At 49.8% G+C, this 22276-nt stretch overlaps 1 protein-coding gene across 2 annotated transcripts in view; it reads right to left on the reverse strand.

Moving 5' to 3' along the window:
- Positions 1–295: 295 nt before the first annotated feature.
- The window catches only part of LOC140190304 (5-aminolevulinate synthase, erythroid-specific, mitochondrial-like), a 29091-nt gene continuing 7110 nt past the window's right edge, over positions 296–22276 (reverse strand). For both annotated transcript variants that reach the window (XM_072246914.1, XM_072246913.1), the window contains 9 exons: positions 21806–21988; positions 19222–19329; positions 16367–16586; positions 12744–12928; positions 12039–12218; positions 11172–11336; positions 7240–7508; positions 3553–3715; positions 296–1311 (listed from right to left, as the gene is read on the reverse strand). In XM_072246914.1, coding sequence (XP_072103015.1) covers positions 1148–1311; positions 3553–3715; positions 7240–7508; positions 11172–11336; positions 12039–12218; positions 12744–12928; positions 16367–16586; positions 19222–19329; positions 21806–21988 — 1637 coding nt within the window. In that variant the 3' untranslated portion in view covers positions 296–1147. The remainder of the gene's footprint in view (positions 1312–3552; positions 3716–7239; positions 7509–11171; positions 11337–12038; positions 12219–12743; positions 12929–16366; positions 16587–19221; positions 19330–21805; positions 21989–22276) is intronic.

Consider the following 22276-nt stretch of genomic DNA (forward strand, 5'->3'; position numbering starts at 1 on the left):
ATTTTAATTACTTGATTTAGAGATACAGCACTGAACAGACACTTCTAGCCCAATGAATCTTGACTAGCAAACCCACCGACTTAACCCTAGCCTAATCACAGAACAATTCACAATGACCAATTAACCTGATAACCGGTGCGTCTTTGGACTGTGGGAGGAAACCAGAGCACCTGGAGGAAACCCACGTGCACACAGGAAGAACGTACAAACTCTTTACAGACGCCACTGGGATTGAACTCTGAATTGCAGAACACCCTGAGCTGTGATAGCATCACAATATCAAAGAAAAACGGCATTTTGTAAATTTTTGTTTATTGTTACTGAGTCTTTACAGCAAGTGTCAGGGAACATAATTTTTGTTCAGTTAAGGTTTTAAATGGCTGTAGCGGTCCAGAAAGCTGAGCTGTGTGAATCGGTTATATGGTGTGTGGAACTGTATTGAGTGTATGCAGTTGTGTGGATATTTGAAAATAGTGGATTGAGTTCTTTAGTATGGTGGCCAACCTTGGAGGAGTGGTGGGAAAGAGACCTTGAGGTGGTCGGCATTGTCCAGGACCGCTGCGGCACTTTGCGTGCACGGGAAAAACGGCTGATAGGTGTGACCTCGGGATAACACTGGTGCTTAAGTGAGACGTACGGGTAAGAGTAGCATGTTACACTGATGCGGTGGGGATGTGGGCGGGGTGTGTCGGTGTTACTGTGAGGGGTGAGGGGTGTGTTGGTGGACAGTGAAGGGTGGGGTGTGTGTTACAGTGAGGGGTACTGGTTGAGGCCTGAGGAGTGGGTTGGTAATACAGTGAGGGGTGCAGTTGAGGAGTGTGGGGGGGTTGTTGGTGTTATAGTGAGGGGTGTATAGTCATCAAAGATCTCACCATTGAAGGAGTGGACGTCGGCATCGGATTTCGATGGACAACTGAAGAGAGGGGTGTGGAGTGTGGGGTGGGTTGGTATTACATTGAGGGGTGTGTCGGTGTTACAGCGAGTGGCGTCAGTGTGTTGGTGTTCTGGAGAGGTGTGTGGGGTGTGTCGGTATAACAGTGAAGGGAATATGTCATGTAGGCATTATAGCGAGGGGTTTGGCTTTTATAATTTGTCCAGGACTCATTGTTTTAATTGTTTGCCCGGACCAAAGTGCTGGAGCTGTGGTTCAGGCGCGTGCTGTAATGTACTGGCCCTCTGGTCCACCGAAGTAGCTGCGCTCCCATTCACTCATCAGCTCGAAGTGCAGGGGCCGTTGGCAGAAGCTACAGGCCGTCGGGGACAGGTGTTGGATGGGCAGGCCTAGGTCCTTCCAGACACCCACCAGGCAGTCTGAAACAAGAGACCATTGATCGTTACCAGGAGTGATCGGTGAAGCAGTTAGAAACGGCGGCAGTGTGCAGGTTAACTTGCAGGTTGAGTTGGTGGTGAGGAAGGCAAATGCAATGTTAGCATTCATTTCAAGGGGCACTGGACTATAAAAGGGGACGTAACGTTGAGGCTTTATAAGGCACATTGAACAGTTTTTGACCCCTTTCCTAAGAAAGGTTATGCTGGTTTGGAGAGATCCAGGGGAGATTCATGAGAGTGATTCCAGGAATGAAAAGAAGTACTTGATGGCTCTGCGTCTGTACTTGCTGGAGTTTAGAAGACTGAGGGAGGAGGATCTCAATGAAACCTATCGAATATTGAAAGGACTAGATAGAGTGGAGGGGTTATTTCGTATAGTGGGGGAGCCTGGGAGAAGAAGGACAGCTTCAGAATAGAAGGACGTCCCTTTAGAACAGAGATGAGGAGCAATTACTTTAGCCAAATTGCAGTGAATCTGTGGAATTCATTGCCACAGACAGCTGTAGAGGCCAAATCATTGGGTATACATATTTAAAGTGGAGTTTGATACACAGGTTCCTGGATAATCCAAGTACTTGGGAGTTTTATGAGCAGTTTTGTGCTCCTTATCTAAGAAAGGATGTGTTGGCATCGGAGAGGATCCAGGGGAGACTGCAACAAGTACAGGCCTCAAAGTCATCAAGTGCTCCTCCTTACGTTGGCCGGTTGATTCTTGGGATCACAAGAATAATCCCAGGAATGAAAGGGTTAATATATGACGAGTGTTTGTTGGCTTTGGGCCTGTACGCGCCGGAGTTTAGAAGAATGTGTGTGGGCGGGGGTGGGGGGGATGGTGGTATCTCATCGAATCCTATTGAATATTGAAAGGCGTAGATAGAGTTGGCGTGGAGAGGATGTTTCCTATAGTCATAGTCATACTTTATTGATCCTGGGGGAAATTCATTTTCGTTACAGTTGCCCCAACCAAGAATAGAGTATAAATTATGAATAGAGAATAGACTATAGTGGGTGAATCTAGCACCAGCGGGCACAGCTTCAGAATAGAGGGATGTCCTTTTAGCTAGAGGGCGGTGAATCCGTGGAATTCATTGTCACTGAGGGCAGATCAGGCCAAGTTATTGGGTATATTTAAAGTGAAGTTTGATAGGTTCTTTATTAGTCAGGGCATCAAAGGTTGCGGGGAATAGGCAGGAGCCTGAGAGGGATAATATATCAGCTATGATGGAATGGCAGAGCAGACTCAATGGGCCAAATGGTCTGTTTTACTCCTATGTCAAGAAAAGTGACCAGAACTGAACAGTCAGAATTGAAAAGAACAAAAGCACAAAACCGGGGGCAGAGATCATAGAGCAACGTTGGTTGTAGCTTTCGACCAGAGCCAATAAGAAGTTGACCCAGGTAGGTCAGGTGACCTGGAGCCTACAGGATGGAAATGTTTTGAAAATCATTTGAAATGATGAGGAACACTATAAGAGTTAGGACCTTCAAATGCACCTGATACCAACCATCATGAAAGTTGAGCCCCCCGCGGACACGTGGAGATCGGAACAGGACCACGAGGAACACATGGCCAGCATAGGCTCCTGTTACTGGTGTTAACTCTTCTGTTCTGTGACTGTTTATGGCGGGCCGGGAGAGCTTAGTAGGTATGCACACGGGTACTGGGTTGTGTAAATTCACGTGCCCTTCCAATGAGACAAGAAGAGTACTCGCCAGTAATTGCAGATTCTCTCTGTGCCTCTCTGATCATATTACTAAGCGGCGGATCCTAGTGACAGTTGCCACTTGATTGACAGGTTAGATATTAGCAATAACGAGCAAGTGTACCCAATAAAGCGGCCACTGAGAGAAATATAGCAGAAGATTTTGGGCCGAAGACCTGTTCCTGTAGTCTGCTGTTCTACGACTATGTGAGGAATGGAGGGACATGGACGGGACGAGATTTGGTTCAATTCAGCTTCGCATTCGGCACAGACATGATAGGCTGGAGGGCCTATCTCGGCTATGTTTCGAGATTGCTGCCTCCTTGCATATCGCAGGGCCTCCCCCCCCCACCCCCAGTGTGGTGAAAAGGGGCAAGATCTCAAGCTGGCGAAAGCTGGTCACTGTCTGCGCCCCTCTGCCGGCACTCCCTCCACGGTCAGCGGCTCGTCAGAGTTCAGAAACTCCCGCCCCCCCCCCCCCCCACCCACACACCCAATGCCACGGTTTCCCGTCACTCACCCACGAAGCGGCCCATCATGTGGGGCTGGTGGTGCGGGGAAGGAGCCAGCCGCAGCAGCTCCTCCCCGCGGGGCACTGTCGGGTAGTTGATGGCCTGGATGTAGATGCCGTGCTGGCTTAGGAGGACGTCAGAGATCTCCGTGTTCTTGGCGGCATCTCCCACCTTTCGGGACAAACAGCGGCCGGTTAAAGACAGCACCATTCCGCCCCCACTCCTCCCCAGACCTTCTCCACCCCGTGTGGATGCTGGTTTGGGTCCTAGAAGTATCTAGTCTTGGCACGGTAGCGTAGTGGTTAGCGTAATGTTTCACAACATAGAAACATAGAAAATAGGTGCAGGAGTAGGCCATTCGGCCCTTCGAGCCTGCACCGCCATTTATTATGATCATGGCTGATCATCCAACTCAGAACACCGCCCCAGCCTTCCCTCCATACCCCCTGACCCCTGTAGCCACAAGGGCCATATCTAACTCCCTCTTAAATATAGCCAATGAACTGGCCTCAACTGTTTCCTGTGGCAGAGAATTCCACAGATTCACCACTCTCTGTGTGAAGAAGTTTTTCCTAATCTCGGTCCTAAAAGGCTTCCCCTCTATCCTCAAACTGTGACCCCTCGTTCTGGACTTCCCCAACATCGGGAGCAATCTTCCTGCATCTGGCCTGTCCAATCCCTTTAGGATCTTATACGTTTCAATCAGATCCCCCCTAAATCTTCTAAATTCCAACGAGTACAAGCCCAGTTCATCCATTCTTTCTTCATATGAAAGTCCTGCCATCCCAGGAATCAATCTGGTGAACCTTCTCTGTACTCCCTCTATGGCAAGGATGTCTTTCCTCAGATTAGGGGACCAAAACTGCACACAATACTCCAGGTGCGGTCTCACCAAGGCCTTGTACAACTGCAGTAGTACCTCCCTGCTCCTGTACTCAAATCCTCTCGCTCTAAATGCCAGCATACCATTCGCCTTTTTCACCGCCTGCTGTACCTGCATGCCCACTTTCAATGACTGGTGTATAATGACACCCAGGTCACGTTTCACCTCCCCTTTTCCTAATCGGCCACCATTCAGATAATAATCTGTTTTCCTATTATTGCCACCAAAGTGGATAACTTCACATTTATCCACATTAAATTGCATCTGCCATGAATTTGCCCACTCACCCAACCTATCCAAGTCACCCTGCATCCTCTTAGCATCCTCCTCACAGCTAACACTGCCACCCAGCTTCGTGTCATCTGCAAACTTGGAGATGCTGCATTTAATTCCCTCATCTAAGTCATTAATATATACTGTAAACAACTGGGGTCCCAGCACTGAGCCTTGCAGTACCCCACTAGTCAACGCCTACCATTCTGAAAAGGTCCCGTTTATTCTCACTCTTTGCTTCCTGTCTGCTAACCAACTCTCCACCCACACCAATACCTTACCCCCAATACCGTGTGCTTTAAGTTTGCACACTAATCTCCTGTGTGGGACCTTGTCAAAAGCCTTCTGAAAATCCAAATATACCACATCCACTGGTTCTCCCCTATCCACTCTACTAGTTACATCCTCAAAAAATTCTATGAGATTCGTCAGACATGATTTTCCTTTCACAAATCCATGCTGACTTTGTCCGATCATTTCACCACTTTCCAAATGTGCTGTTATCACATCCTTGATAACTGACTCCAGCAGTTTCCCCACCACCGACGTTAGGCTAACCGGTCTATAATTCCCCGGTTTCTCTCTCCCTCCCTTTTTAAAAAGTGGAGTTACATTAGCCACCCTCCAATCCTCAGGAACTAGTCCAGAATCTAACGAGTTTTGAAAAATTATCACTAATGCATCCACTATTTCTTGGGCTACTTCCTTAAGCACCCTGGGATGCAGACCATCTGGCCCTGGAGATTTATCTGCCTTCAATCCCTTCAATTTACCTAACGCCACTTCCCTACTAACGTATTTCCACCACCAGCAACACCAGCGATCAGGGTTCAAATCCCGCCACTCTCTGTAAGGAATTAGCACGATCTCTCCATGGCCGCGTGGGTTTCCTCCAGGCTTCCATCCACATTCCAAAGGTCCATATGTTAGGGATGGAAAGTTGTGGGTATGCTACGCTGACGCCGGGAGCTGCGCGACACTTGCGGGCTGCCACCCGGCACGTCGACGCATTTCACTCTACGTTTCGATGTGCATGTGGCAGATGAAGCTAATCTTTGGGTGTACAGTGAGGTTGTTAAAGCGGGGGGGGTGGCAATGGGGAGACAAGCTCCCACTATCTGTTAAATGCTCCCAATGGCGTGCGTCTCAGGTAGTCTCTGACAAACTAGTCCAGCTCCTGGCCTTCACGTGTGCCTTAGCTACTAAGTCCGGCACAACTGTTTCTATTGACAGGAGAAAGAGCAAAGGCGGGTCACTGGCGCCCTAAAACCAGTCACTCTGGGCAGATGAAGCTCGTCAGCCGTGGTTGGCAGCTCATCAAGGAGAAGGAAAACTCTGATTTTAAACCTCCGCTGCCTTCCGGCTATACCCACTCATGGGGAAGGCTTCGGGAGGAAACCATGAGGGAAAAAATCTGGAGCTGAAATCCCTAAGGTGATCCTACGCTGAGTTCGAAACTGACTGGCAACTCCTGTGACGCGGCAGGTACCAAACTATATCGGTCTGTGCCGTTCCCTTGGGTTTAGATGTGTGAAGAGTGGGAGCTTGCTACACGGGCAACAGCTCGCTCGCCATATTGTACTGCCCAGGCTTGCGTAGGCAACTAGGAAGCAACATCAAGGGTCATTCTGACTAACAGCGGCCCCACTCACCGTGAGATGAGACGATCCGGATGCTCAGCTTTGGGTCAGTCTCTCCCAGTACCATTGCTTGCTGTTTTCTACACAGGGGCAGTCCCCACGTTAAGGGAGGGCGCAGTAATTAATTGTAACCCCAAAACTTGGCCTATCGCACGCAAACTGCGGAACGGACAGCAAGACTGAATATCCACGGGCGGCTCTGCTAGTTGGGATGTGAGGAACACACAAACCTCATAAAGACAGCGGCGGGAATTGAACCCTGGTCTCCTGAGCTGTAAAGTGATTGCGCTAACCACTACGCTACCATGCCCCGCCTCAAAGGGGTGGTGGTGGTGGTGGGGGGAAGCTATTTTTCACTGATTACCCTAGTGCGACCCGTTACTGGTTATTGGTGAGATTATCTTATATCCCGGTTAACGATAAGGTTACCACATCTCCTGGTTATCCCATGAGCTTATATTGGTACTCGCTAACCAGGTGCTACAGTGAGACTTCTGCAGCGTGTATCACTGGACTTATAGGACGATATCAGCCCGATATCTCCGGCTGTACGGAGAAGGAGAGATGGCAGACACTGGCACCTGGAGTTACACAGAGAACGCTGTAGAGTCTCAGCGGGTCAGACAGCATCCGCAGGGGAAGAAAAATAAACAGTTAACGTTACGGTCTGAGACCTTTCACATGGACTGACCTGGATGGTCTCGGCCTGAAAAGTGAAATAGCCGTCCACTTCCTTCCATGGACGCTGCCCAACTCGGGGATCACCTCCGGCGCTCTGAGTGTTTAACCCCGGTTGTTGGTGAGATTGCCCAGGCCCGGTGTCTCCGGTTACGGGCGCGAGGTCCTCCACCTACCCCACTTCCCCAACCCCGGGCGTTGTAATGGCGCACCGCACTCACCCGGATGGGGATGATGTGGCTGGGGCAATTGATGACGGGCAGTCCCGCGTCCACCAGCAGTTGCCTCAGGTACCGTACGTTGCGCTGGTGGGCGCGCCGCAGCAGCCGGCCCTCCTGGCCCCGCAGGGTGCGCACGGACTCCAGGGCGCCGGCCAGCGCCATGGGAGGCAGGGCCGTGGTGAAGATGAAGCCGGCGGCGAAGGAGCGCACAGCGTCCACCAGTGCGGCCGTGCTGGCGATGTAGCCGCCCACGCAGCCGAAGGCTTTCCCTGCAGACGAGGGGAGACGGGTCACAGTCGGCTCTCACACACCCCACTCCCAGCCCCCGGCAGTTTCCTTACTTCCTGGCTCGCCCCTCCCAATTACTTCACTGGCTGTAATTACACTTCTCTCTCCCCTTTCTCTCACGTCTCTCTTCCTGTCCCCCACCCCTTCCCCTCTTTCCATTCATCTTCTCCCCACCCTCCCTCTCTATTTCCCTCCCCTCTCTCCCGTCCCTTCTCCTTCTCCCACACTTTCCACCCCTCCTCTTCTATTTCCCTCCGTTCTGTGCAACCCTTCCTGTCTCTTCCCCTCTCCTTATCAATTCCCTGCCTCCCCATACCCTTCCCCTCCATTTCCCTGCCCTCTAATTCGTCTCTTCCCCTTCGACCCTCATTTCTCTCTCTCCCCTTCTTACCCACCTCCTCTGCTCCCTCCCCCTTGCCCCCATTCCCACCTCCACCCTCAACCCTCTTCCTTCCTTCTGTTCCACAACGCTATATTATGGAATATAGAACAGGAGCAGGCCCTTCGGCCCACATTGACTGCGCTAATCCAAATTAAATTAAATCCCGTCTGCCTGCACATGGTGCATATCCCTCCACTGTTTTCTTGCACATTCAGCCTGTTTAATAACCTTTTAGAGTTCTCTGTCGTATCTACTTCCACTACCGACCCCTGGCAGCACATTCCAGACACCTACCGCTCTCTCTGTAACAAAACTTGGCATCTCACATCTCTTTTAAACTTATCTCCTCTCACTTTTAATGTACGATCTCTAACAATTGACATTCCCACCCTGGGGAAAACAAAATTCTCACTGTCCACAGTAATTCTGCCTCTTGCAGTTTTATAAACTTCTCGCCCCAGAGAAAACAATCCACCGAGAAACTCCCAGCCTTCATCTCCTGAGAAATTCCCCTGAGAGCCAAATCACCATCCTCCGCGATTATAGAACAGTCCAGCATAGACGTCTGTACACGAGATTGAGCCCGAACGTGGACAACATCCCTCCATTTCCTGTATTTTCATGTCTAACGGCTTCTTAAACGCCCATTTCGTATCTATCTCCACCTTTGGCAGCACATTTCAAGCACCCACCTCTCTCTGTGTTAAAAAAAAGAATCCCTCCCCATATCTCGTTTGAACTTTGCCCAGCTCACCTTAAGTGCATGCCCTCTGGTATTAGATGTTTCCATAGTGCGGGTGGGGGTGGGACATTTGCCGACCTTATCAACATAAGCAAGATACTGAAGGAACTCAGCAGGCCAGGTAGCATCTATGGAAAAGAGTAAACAGTAGATGTATCGGGCCGAGACCCTTGTGAGACTGTTGTGGGGTCTCGGCCCGAAGTGTCGACTGTTTACTCTTTGGATTTTCAGCACCTGCAGATTTTCTCGTGTTTGTGTCTACCCTCTCTCTATGCATTTCATAACATCTCAGCTTTCCCCTCGGTCACCACCGCTCCAGAGAAAACAGCCAATTTTATCCAACCTCTCCTTATAGCTCACCCCCTCTAATCCAGGCAGCATCTTGGTCACCCTCTCCAAAACCTCCATATCCCTCCTGTAGGTGGGGTGACCAAAACCGCACACCAGACTCCAAGTTCATCCTCACAAAGTTACATAATGACTTACTGATTCCTATGCAGTCTCCTGAACAAGGTTAAGAGGGAAATCAGAAGGGCTCAAAGTTCAAAGTGACTTTATTATCAAAGTATACGCATATCACCATGTATAACCCTGAGATTTATTTTCTTACGGGCATAATCAATAAAACTGCAATAGAATAACGACCATGATATGATCAATGAAAGGCCGCACCAACTTGGACGTTCACCAGTGTGCAAGCTATGCAAATACAAAAATAAATAAATAACAATCATGAATAGATAAGCAATAAAGATGGAGAACATGATATGAAGAGTCACTGAAAGTGAGTCCATAGGTTATGGGAACATTTTAATGATGGGGCAAGTGAAGCTGAGTGAAGTACGGTTATCCCCTTTGGTTCCTCCAAGCGAGCCACAACCTTGTCATTGGGTTCGGAGGCTTGCGTGCCTCAAGGACCTGGAGAGCAATGTTGGCTGGAGTCAGGGTTTTATGCTTTAACTCTTGGTAAGGTCACCTATGCCAAACACATCGCTGAGTAGGGGTCAGACTAAGAGTGACCCACCGCTCCACCTTGTTCTCTTGTGGCCACCGTAGGTACAGGAGTAAAATTGATGGGCTGAATGGCCCAATTCTGCCCCCGGCCACTTTATTTATTTATTTATTTATTTATTTATTTACTTACTTACTTATTGAGATACAGCACAGAGTAGGCCTTTTTGTCCCTTTCAGCTACACCACCCAGCAACCCCTGATATAACCTTAGCTTCATTACGGGACAATTTACAATGGCCAATTAACTGGCCAACCGGTACATCTTTGGATTGTGGGAGGAAACTGGAGCACCCGGAGCAAATCCACGTGGTCACGGGAAGAACATGCAAACTCCTTCCAGACAGCGGCTGGTACAGTATAGCATTGTGTTGAACACTACACTAACCACTACTGAAGAATAGGATTGAGATCTCACAGAATGCAATTGAGAGGAATAGTAAATTAGCCACGATGGAATGGCGCGGCAGAATTTATGGACTGAATGGCTTAATTATGCTTCTGTGTCTTATGGAATGGAATTGGGAGGGATAGTAAATCGACCATGATGGAATAGCGGAGCCGACTTGATGGCCGAATGGCCTGATTCTGCTCCTGTGTCTTAAGGTCTGAAATTTGTTCGGTTCAGTGCAAGGTATAAAAATACTTTAAGATACAACAAATACATAAATAGAGGAAGAGCCAGAACAGGAATAACGAGGTGATTGTCCATGGACCAGTCAGAAATGGGGGAAGAAGCTGCTCCTAAAGCGTCGTGTGGGTCCAATACCTCCGCCCCGGTGGTGGAAATGGGGCAGCACGGTAGCGCAGGGGTTAGCGTAATTACGGCACCACCGACCCGGGTTCAATTCCCGCTGTCTGTACGTTCTCCCCATAACCACGTGGGTTTCCTCCCACATTCCTAAGCCGGTAGGTTAGTTGGTCACATGGGTGTTAGTCGGCGGCGTGGACTTATTGGGCCGAAGGGCCTGTTACCGCGCCGTATCTCGAACTAAATAAATAAAGAAAGAAGATGCCCTTAGTAGTGGATGTCACCTTGTTGAGTTCGTTCATTTGCTCGCCTTTGCTATTTATGTTCCTGTTCATCTGCCTTTTAAACTTTGTTAATGTATCTGTCTTAATGACTTCCTCAGGCAGCTCGTTCCGGACAGCCACCACCCGCTGCTTTAAAAAAAAACTCCGCCTCTTGAGTTCCTTTTAAAATCCGCCCCCGCTCACCTTAAACCTTGCCCTCCCGTTTTTCGGTTCCCTTTTTTTTGCGCGCTTTCACTCTGTCTGTGCCTCTCATGAATATTTCGATCAGATCACAGTTGAGGGCCAGCGGGGATCGGATAACTGAACGGCCTCTTACGCACAACGCGAGCGAGCGTGTCCGCATCTGCGGACTTACTGCGCTCTATCCATTTGACATGATCCACATTGCATCGCCCCGCCGTGAGGTCCAAACCCGTCCCCCCTTTCCCCGTCCCCGTCCCTGCGGTGAGTGGGAAAGAGCTAACTCTGACTTACCGAGTGTTCCCGACACGATGTCCAGTTTGTGGAGGACGCCGTCCCGCTCTCCGATCCCGGCGCCCTGGGCTCCGTACAACCCCACCGCGTGCACCTCGTCCACGAAGGTGATTGCCCCGTACCTGTGCGCGACATCGCACAACTCTTCTAGGGGGCAGATTGCACCTGGGCGGAACAGAAAAGGTAGCGTCATGAGTCGTGGCCCAGAGTGCATTTGGCGTGTTGTGCGCAGTTTTGGGCACCATTTCGAACAAGGGACGTGCTGGCATTGGAGAGGGTCCAGAGGAGGTTCACAAGAATGATCCCAGGAATGAAAGGGTTAACGCACGAGGAGCGTTTGATAGCTCTGGGCCTGTACTCGCTGGAGCTTAGAAGAATGAAAGAGGATCTTCTCGAACCTACGGAATACTGTAGGCCGAGATAGAGTGGGCATGGAGAGAATGTATCGTATAGTGGGAAGAGTCTAAGACCATAAGGCACAGCCTCAGAGTGGAGGAGTGTCCATTTAGAACAGAGATGAAGAGGAATTTCTTTAACCAGAGGATGGTGAATCAGTGCAGTTCATTAGCACAGACGGCTGTGGAGGCCAAGTCATATTTAAAGCGGGGTTTGATTGGTTCTTGATTAGTAAAGGCGTCACAGGTTATGTGGAAAAATCAGGAGATTGGGGTAGAGCGGGAGAATAAATCAGCCATGGTGGAATGGCGGAGGAGCCTTGATAGGCCGAATGGTCTAATTCTGCCCCTGTGTCTTATGGAAAGCCAATGCCATTTTAATAGGCTGAATTTAAGATTGACTCCCCTCTAGCCAGCCCGTCCCAGCAGCTTCCACTCTGTCTGGCTCTGGCAGCATGTGCCGGCTCCTCACCATCCATCGAATGCACCGTCTCAAATGCCACGATCTTTGGAGTCTTGGGGTCCGACTGCCTCAGCAGTTGCTCCAGGTGCTGGGCGTCGTTGTGCCGGAAGACGAATTTGGGCACCCTGCTGTTCCTGATGCCCTGGATCATGGAGGCATGGTTCCCGGCGTCAGAATAAATCTCACAACCTGCCGGATTCAGACGCACTGTTAAACCGATTGCTTGCCCTCTTTCACTCGCCTCCCTCTACTCCCCCTCCACTTTGCCTCTCCTTCCTTCTCTCACCCTCTCCTCATTCCCTTCCTCTTTCCCTCCCTTCCCTCTCTTCCCTTCACCCCTCCCATCACTTCTCCCCCTCACCTTTCCCACCTCACCTCTCTCCCCTCATCCTCCATTTTTCTTCTCTCTCCCCTCCTTTCCCCTTCCCTCCGCTACCCCTCCTTCTCTCTGTTTCCCATTTCCTCTTCTCCCTCTTCCCCTCCATCCCCTTCTTCCCCTCTCTCCTCTCCCCTCCTTCCCCCTCTCCCTTCCCTGCCCCTCTCCCCTCCCTCCCCTCCTTTCCCCTCTCTCCGTTCCTCCCCTCCTTCTCCCTCCCCCTCTCGCCCTCCCTTCCCTCCTTCCCCCACTCCCTTCTCCTCGTTCTCCCTTTTCTCCCTCTTCCTCCTTTCACTCCCCCAGACACTGACCCCCCCCGCCCCCTCCGCGCCTCATACCGGGCAGCATCTTGGCCAGGGTGAAGAGGGTGGAGTCGTTGGCCACGAAGCAGGACGAGAAGAGGAGGGCGGCGTCCTTCCGATGAAGGCTCGCCAGCTCCCGTTCCAGATCCACGTGGAACTTGCTGGTGCCTGAGATATTGCGCGTCCCTCCGGCTCCTGCGCCGTGGTGCTGCAGCGTCTCCCTGCGGGTAGCGCACTAGTCACGGCCGGTACGTCATACGGAAGCTTCCTAAATAATATCAGAGGGCCGAGGCCAATGCGGATCTGGCAAACGGCTGGGGCCGATCAGGCGTGGTCGCATTGAACACCTGGGGTCTGTCTCCTTGCGTAGAACATAGAATAGTACAGCACAGTACAGGCCCATTGGCCCACAATGTTGTGCGGACCCTTAAACCCTGCCTCCCATATAACCCCCCCACCTTAAATTCCTCCATATACCTGTCCAGTAGTCTCTTAAACTTCACTAGTGTATCTGCCTCCACCACTGACTCAGGCAGTGCATTCCACGCACCAACCACTCTCTGAGTAAAAAACCTTCCTCTAATATCCCCCTTGAACTTCCCACCCCTTACCTTAAAGCCATGTCCCCTTGTATTTAGCAGTGGTGCCCTGAGGAAGAGGCGCTGGCTATCCACTCTATCTATTCCTCTTATTATTTTGTACACCTCTATCATGTCTCCTCTCATCCTCCTTCTCTCCAAAGAGTAAAGCCCTAGCTCCCTTAATCTCTAATCATAATGCATACTCTCTAAACCAGGCAGCATCCTGGTAAATCTCCTTTGTACCCTTTCCAGTGCCTCCGTATCCTTCCTATAGTGAGGCGACCAGAACTGGACACAGTACTCCAAGTGTGGCCTAACCAGAGTTTTATAGAGCTGCATCATTACATCGCGACTCTTAAACTCTATCCCTCGACTTATGAAAGCTAACACCCCATAAGCTTTCTTAACTACCCTATCCACCTGTGAGGCAACTTTCAGGGATCTGTGGACATGTAGCCCTAGATCTATCTGCTCCTCCACACTACCAAGTATCCTGCCATTCTCGTGTGGTGCCTCGTTTAAGTGGGAAGGAAGGGCATGGACTGGACTAGGATCAATCTAAGGTGTCTAGGAGTTGTGGGTGGCTGGTTATTGGCACGCACATGAACGCACTTGTTCTGCTGTCTGTTGACTTTTCTTGCGGTAACTGGCTGAGATCGGTGTGCGTGAGCGCGTGTCTGTATTTGTTAGGATGCTGGTGGTCTTTAGATCACAGATCAGTACGGTACAGCACAGGAACAGGCCGTTCGGCCCCCGATGTTTTTGCCAAACCAGCCAAAAAGCAAATCAAAAACACTCAAACACTAATTCCTCCAACCTACACCATCTTCATATTCCTCCATCTTCCTCACATCCACGTGCCTATCCAAAGGTCCTTTAAAACCTCTAACATATTTTCCTCCATCACCATACCAGGCAGGCATCCACGACTCTGAGTAAAAGACTTACCCCTCACATTCTCCTTGAACCTCCCCCCGCCACCCCCAGTCCTTCGATGCGTGTCCTCTGGTGTTAGACATTTCAACCCCGGGAAACGAAAACTCTGTCCACTCCATCAATGACTCTCATAATCTTGTAAACCTCTAGCAGATGTCCCCCTTAACCTCCCGGCGCTGCAGAGAAAACAATCCAGCCTCTCATGATAGCACATCCTGGTAAACCTCTCCTGCATCCTCTCCAAAGCCTCAATATCTTTCCTACAGCAGGCGGCCAGAACTGTATGCAATAATACTTCAGATGCAGCCAAACCTGTTTTATAAAGTTGCTTTTGACTTTTGAACTCAATGCCTCGTCTAATAAAATCAAACATTCCATATGCCCACAACCACCTAATCGACCTGTGTAGCCACTTCTATGAAATCGGAGCCCAAGGTCTTTCTGCTCAGCCACACTGTTGAGGATTGTGGCCTTAAGAGTGCATTGTTTCCATGCATTTCCCCCCACTAAGATACAATGCCTTACATTTAACTGGGTTAAATTCCAATTTATCTGGGTTAAGCTCTTTCATGTAGTCCAACTCAGCATGGAACTGTGCAGCCCGTCAGCCGACAATGTTGGCCCAACCAGTTAAACATTCTCTCTTCTCTCCTCCCCATCGGGCCTAAGATACAAAAGCTTCAAAACACCAAGCTCTAGAAGCACTTCTACCCGCTTTTATAAGTCTATTAAATGGTTGTCTGCCTCTTAAAGGCCAACCCCACGTCCCTGTCGTGAGAGGTGGAAACGGGTAAGGCCGGCCAGTGGGGCTCCAGTGAAACTATAGGCCAATCCTCTGTACAGCGGATAGAATGCATGGCAGAAACATTGATAAACTCCAAATATACCTCCGACTTTGGACGATGGAGAGAGGGGGTCATCAAGGCCTATGCTCCATTGGGAGCCAAGGGCCAAAGAAGAAAGAAGAAATGGGTTTCTAGTATTGGAAGTTGGATTCTTGACCTCACAACCTATCTTGTTATAATCTTGCATCTTATCATTTACTGCATTGCGCCCTCTCTTTTGCGGTTACCTTGCTGAACTCTAAACAAGTAAATAAATAAAATTGAATGAGTGATTGCATAAATAGATAGACAGATAAAGACATATACGGTATATAATAAACCGTCAACATTTCATTCCAGATCCTTCTGTTCTACCGCACTCCTCAGTGCCTACCGCTGCACCGCGTTAGACCTAGCCTGGTTTGTCCTCCCCAAAGTGCCACACCTCACGCTTGTCTGAATTAAATTCCATCTGCCATTCAAAGCCTATTTTGTCAGCTGGTTCAGGTCCCGCTGCTAGATCAGGTAGCCTTCCTCTCTGTCCACTACGCCTGAATGTATATGAAACCGGGTCTCTGCTACTGCAAAGCCCCGGCTCTACCCGCTCCGCCACTGTGCTGGTCCGTGCCTCGTGGAACAGTGAAGGACCCTTTCCCGGGCATTTTCACTTGCCCGAGCCCATATTTCTGGCGGGCTGACTCAGCGCTGCGTTTGGACTCATTGGCCACTTTGCCAGCTACCTCTTGTTGCTAATAAAGTGGCCTCTGAACATATGTTGGTCGTCTCCTGCTGCTGTTCCTCACCCACATCATTCAGAGACGATCTTCAGCTCACCACTGTTGTAACGCGTGTTTATCGGAATTACTGTCGCCTTCCTGTCAGCTTCAACCAGTCTAGCCATTCTCCTCTGACCTCTCTCTTTAACAAGGCCCTTTCGCCGACAGAACTGCCACTCACTGGATTTGTTGTTGTTTTTCACACCATTCTCTGTAAACTCTGGAGACTGCTGTGCGTGAAAAGCCCAGGAGATCAGCAGCTTCTGAAATACTCAAACCACCCCATCTGGCACCAACAATCATTTCAAGGTCAAAGTTCCTTAGGTCACATTTCTTTCTCCATTCAGATGTTTGGCCTGAACAACTGAACCTCTTGACCGTGTCCACATGCTTTTATGCATTGAGTCGCTGCTGTGTGATTGGATGATTAGATATTTATGTTAATGATCAGGTGGAACAGGTGTAGCTAGTAAAGTGGCTAATGAGTGTACGTGGATGGCTGTGGGAAGTCGTGTGTGGGCGGGGTTCGTCCTTCTACTTACATGATGGCTTTCAGGACGCGGGGGTGTCGGCTCATTCCCAGATAGTCGTTGCTGCACCACACGGACACGTCGTGTCCTTCCGCCGTGGGCTCAGCATAGTGTTCCGCGAAAGGATACTCCGCCGCTTTCCGGTTCACGGTCTTGAACACACGGTAGGTATGATCTTCTTTCTTCTCCGCGATCTTGCGCTCAAAGAATCCGTCGTAGTCAAAGGCATTGTCTGTCAGTTAAAAAAAAGATGTGCGGGAGAGGGGAAGGAGACAGAAACAGCGAATCAGTCAGCAGTCAGTCAACAGGACAAACTTAACTAACCAAATTGGTAAGTCGGTTTATTATTGTCACATGTACCGAAGTACAGTGATAGAACTTTACATGCCGTCCATCTGTGCATCGAGTCAGTACAAAGGAATGCAGAATAAAGTGTTTCAGTTAGCGAGAAAGTGCAGTGGAAGCAGACAGTAAGCTGAAAGGGCCGGAACGAGACACAGTGCCCATCGAATCCTGCGAGAGAACCGTTCAGCAACAGCGGGATAGAAGCTGTCCATGAGCCCGGTGGTACGGACTTTCGGGCTTTTGTATCTTCTGCCCGATGGGAGAGGGGAGAAGAGAGAGTGTCCGGAGTAGGCGCGGTCTTTGGCTGCTTTACTGAGGCAGCGAGAAGTGTGGGCAGAGCCCGTGGAGGGGAGGCTGGTTGAACTGGGTCCACAACGCTCGGCACTTTCTCGCGGTCTCGGACCGAGCGGTTGCGGTCCCAAGCCGTGGTGCATCCGGATAGGACGCTTCCCGTGGTGCGTCAGTTAAAAGTTAGTGAGGGTCAATAGGGAAATGGCAAATTCTTCAACCCGATGAGGAAGCTTTGAGTGAGCTTTGTTGGCCCGTGGTGACTACGTGGCTGGATTAGGACGTGCTATTGGTTGACCTCTCTTCCGCCCCCCTCCCCCGCGAAGTCAATAACCATCTCTTTTGATTTTCTGACACTGAGTGAAAGGCTGTTGTCACCTCAAAGCGAAGTTCGAATCTGAAGGCACAATACAGGGCTAATGACAGATTTCTTAACAGTGTTGAGGAGCAGGGGGATCTTGGGGTCAACGTTGAGAGATCCCTCAAAGTTGACACGCAAATTGATCGGATTACTGAGAAGGTGTAAGAAGGCCTTCATTAATCGGAGGATGGAGCTCAACAGCCGCGAGATTATGGTGCAGGTCTATAAAATTCTGGTCAGACCACATTTGTGCTCATTTCTGGTCACCTCATTATAGGAAGGATGTGGAAGCTTTAGAGAGGGTGCAGAAGAGATTTACCAGGATGCTGCCTGGATTAGAGAGCATGTCTTATGAGAAGAAGTTGAGTGAGCTCAGACTTTTCTCTTTGGAGTGAAGGAGGGTGAGAACAGATTTCTTTTGTCCCCTTAAATGGGGATGGAATTCCGAAATCGAGGTGGAAGGGAGCGTAGGAGTCTTAGTGCGGGATTCCCGAAAGCTAAACTTGCAGGCTGAGTAGCTAGTAGAAACGGAGGTTTTCGAACAGCTCCTTCCCCTCCGTCATCAGATTTCTGAATGGTACCTGAAGCCACTAACACGACCTGTCCATTTAGTTTTTCACTTTATTTATTATAATTTATATTTTTATGTCTTGCCACAAGGGGGAAATTTCACACGTGGCAGTAATAATAATTCTGATTCTGACTCTGATCTCTGACCTGCCGTGGTCGGCCTAGTATTTATCCGTTAACGCTCTGGTCGGCGAGGACGTCTTTGATGTGAAGACCTGGCAGTCCCCTCCCACTGGCACTCAGGAGTCGCCGGTGGGAGTCCGTCGTGTTGGAGGCAGTGGTTCCCGGTGTGTTGGGAAGGAGATTTCCAGCCCGTGTCCCAGTACTGTCCGCACCTGTCTGCGCGCAGGTGTCGGCCGTTCTATGCTCTTGCCTGAGCTGATAGAAGGAGAGGCTGGACAAACGAAGGTTGGATCTCCGCAGCAGCGGGGCCTGAGGGGAGGCCTGGCAGAGGTGTGAGGCGTAGATAGAGCAGATAACCGGTATCTTTTATCCCCAGGACGGTAATGTCTAATACTAGACGACATACATTTAGAAGGGGAAGATTTAAAGTAGACATGCGTGGTAAGTATTTCACCTGGAAGTGAAAATAACTGACAAGACCAACCTACGTTTGAGTCTGGGATTTTAAATGCTGAGTATCACATACTTGGAAAAAATGTGTGAAGATCCAGAGAGACGGAGAGACAGCGAGATTAGTCAGGGTGTCAAAGGTTACTGGGAAAAGGCAGGGGACTGGGGTTGAGAGGGGTGATAAATCAGCCATGATGGAATAGCGGAGCAGACTCGATGGACCGAATGGCCTAGTTCTGCTCCTATGTTTTAGGGTCTTAAAATCACAGACAGATGCACACATGCACGCAGACACGCATGGAGACATACGGACACACAAACGCACGGACTCACAGTCTCGTGTGGGACTACAACCAGAGGTCATGGGTTAAGGGTGAAAGGTGAGAAGTTTAAAGCGAACATGAGGGGGAACTTCTTCACTCGGATGGTGGTGAGTGTGTGGAACAAGCTGCCAGCACAAGTGGTGCATGCGAGCTGGAAATCAACGTTTAGGAGAAGTTTGGATAGCTACATGGATGGTAGGGGTATGGAGGGTTATGGTCCCGGTACAGGTCGGTGGGAGGAGGCAGTTTAAATGTTATTGGCATGGACTAGTTGGGCCGAAGGGTCTGTTTCTCTGCTGAACTTCTCTATGACTTTATGAACCACAGACTCTCAGACTCGCTCATACACACACAGACACAGACAGACAGACAGACAGGCACACACACACACACACACACACACATACCCCTGTCCATGTTGTCCTGGAGAAGGTGAGTAGTTGCTGGGACGCCGTCTTGGACCTCGTTATCCAGCGCCGGCTGCCAGTCGAGAATCGCCTCGGTCTGGGTGAGTTCTGGAAGGCAGAGAGATACCGTGATGATACAGCAGCACGTAACGGCGACTCCGGGAGAGAGTTCAATTCTCGCTCCGCCTGTAAGGCGTTTGTACGTTCTCCCTGTGATCGCTTGGATTTCCTTCGGGTGCTCCGATTTCCTCCCACAGCCCAAAGACTAGTTTGCTGGGTTAATTAGTCATCGTAAATTGCCCCGTGATTAGGCTGGGGTTAAGTGAATGGTTTGCTGGGCGGTGCGGCTCGTTGGGCCGGAAGGGGCTGCTCCGCGCTGTAGCTCGATAAATAAAATAAAACTGTGGTCAGCTCGGCTTCGGGGGTTCTCGGGCTGATCCTCTCGGCTGCCAGGACCCCACTCGCACCTGGGGCCGGACACTGCTGAACCAAAGCTCAATCCAGACCAACACCCAGCAGCTCCCGGACCAGGACCCGATGGTAGAAGTTCCCCAGAGGTGGGGTGGATCAGGGGGAGTGCCAACCTCTCTGTCTAAAATAACACCTCCAGCCAGGGAAGAGGGTACGCAGCATCCACGCCAAGACCACCGGACTGAAAAACAATTAGTCAGAGTGATCGGCACCTCCACCCATTAACCCATGCCATCACTCACTATCACCATTACATCCACAGCAGCCCCTTCATCTCCCCATGCACTGCCAATATACGCTTACACTCTACACCTTATACCTACACGGACGCAGTCACTGCCTGCTGCTACGTAGAAGAGTTCCTCTCAAAACCATAAGACACAGGAGAAGAATTTGGTCATTTGCCCCATCGAGTCTACTCCACCATTTCATCATGGCTGAACCATTTTCCTACCTTCTTCTCGTATTCCTTCATGCCCTGACCAAACAAGAATGTATCAACCTCTGTCTTAAATATACGCAAAGATTTGGCCTCTACAGCCGCTTGTGGCAACGTATTCCAGCGATTCTTTTTCTGGTGAAAGAAATTCCCCCTCATTTCCGTTCGAAAAGGACGCCCCTCTGTTCTGAGGTTGCGTGCTCTGGTCCTAGACTCTCCCATCATAGGAAACATTCTCGTCACACCCTTTCAACATTCGATAGGTTTCAATGAGGTCACCTCTCGTTCTCCTGCATTCCAGTGAGCACAGGCGCAGAGATGTCAAACACTCTTCATATGACAAGCCGTTCAATACTGGAATCATTTTCGTAAACCTCCTTTGAATCCTCTCCAGAGTCAGCACAATTTGAGTTCCTCTTGCCAATAGTCGCCTTGTCAACTTTATCATTTCCTGTCAGTCACCTTATGTTCAGATACTGCGCCACCTAGCGTCACTTTACGATACAGTCTGTCTATAAGCTAATCTTATGTACATAACTAACAAGGCTTTTTGTGTTTTGTGTTTTTCTAATGTTGATCGGATCCGGAGTAACAATCACTTCCTTCTCTCTTACACTCGTGTACTGGAGAATCACAATAAACAATCTTGAATCTTGAGCCTTTAATGACGTCACCTGTTTTTATTTCTTAGCGTGAGACCATCTGGGCCGTGTCGCCCAAGATGCCCATCCAGGCTATTTACCAGGGACCCCTCGGTGAATGGGAGGGGTCTATGGTATAAAAAGTTTGGGAGCCCCTGCTCCAAACCTTTCCTATCCATGTACCCGTCCAAGTGCCTTTTAAATGTCGTTATTGTACATGCTTCAACCAGTTCCGCTGGCAGCCCGTTCCAGACTCACCACCCTCTGAGTGAAGTTGTTCTGTCTCAGGTTCCCTTTAAACATTTCATCTTTCATCCTTAGCCTGTGACCTCTAGTTCTAGTCTCACGCCAGAGGAAAATGTCTGCATGTATTAACCCTATCTATACCAGTCCTAACTTTCTATACCTCTGTCAAATCTGTCCCCGTTCTCCAAGAAATACAGCTTTTACCTACTCAGCCTTTGCCTATACATCAGGTCCTGGTTAATTTTCTCTGTATTCTATTCAATCTTATTGATATACTTCCTGTAGGTAGGTGACCAGGACTGTGTACAATATACCAAATTAGGTTTAATCAACGTCTTATACAACTTGAACATAACATCCCAACTCCTGTACTCAGTACTCTGATTTATGAAGGCCAATGTGCCAAAATCTCTTTTTACGGTCCTATCCTACAGTGATCTCACTTGCAAGGAATTATGTATCTTTATTCCCAGAACCGTCTATTATGGCGTAACCCTCAGAATCGTGCCCTGGTTTGCCCTTGCAAAGTGCAACACCTCACACTTGTCTACATGAATAACAAATTACATCTGCTATTCTTATAACTATTCTACTTGTGACGCCAATTTCAAGGGATTATGGAAGTTAGTTCTGTGTAAAAATGGCATTTCTCTGCTCGGACTTTAGAACAGTGCGGTGATAGGGGGCCATGCTGTTCTTCTAGCGCACAAGTAAATAAAGTGTGTTTGCCAAATGGAGTTCGAGTTTTCAGTGTCGAGTTAAGCGGGGGTGACAGAGGCACACTCACCTCTCCGAGGCGCCGTGACTGCCACGTCCTCCTGCACCGCCAGGCTGGCCTTGCGGATTAGCTTGCTCAGGCCCCCCTGAGCCTCCAGCTCCACGAAAGGGCAGTTCGAGGCGACGTCCTGGCTGCCGGACTGGATCATGGCCTTGGCCGAGGCCAGCAGCGGTGACGGAAAGCCGCCAGCCCCTGAAAGACAAAACAGCTAGATATTCGGACACCCAAGACTGTCGCTGCGGACTCCTCATTTTCTCTCCTGCCGAATAGGTTATACACACCTCTGCTAGTTGAGAAAACTCCCATAATTCTTCCTTCTCCAGTCGTCCCTCCCCACTGTGATGTCCCTCCCACCATGACAAGTGTTACACCTATACTCCTCCCTCACCTCCACCCAGAGCCCCAAAAAGTCCTTACAAGTGAGTCGCCACTTCACTTGCAAGTCTATTAGGGTCACCTACTGGATCCGGGGCTCCTGAT

This window comes from Mobula birostris, chromosome 29 (genome assembly GCF_030028105.1).
Source record: "Mobula birostris isolate sMobBir1 chromosome 29, sMobBir1.hap1, whole genome shotgun sequence".
NCBI lineage: Eukaryota > Metazoa > Chordata > Chondrichthyes > Myliobatiformes > Myliobatidae > Mobula > Mobula birostris.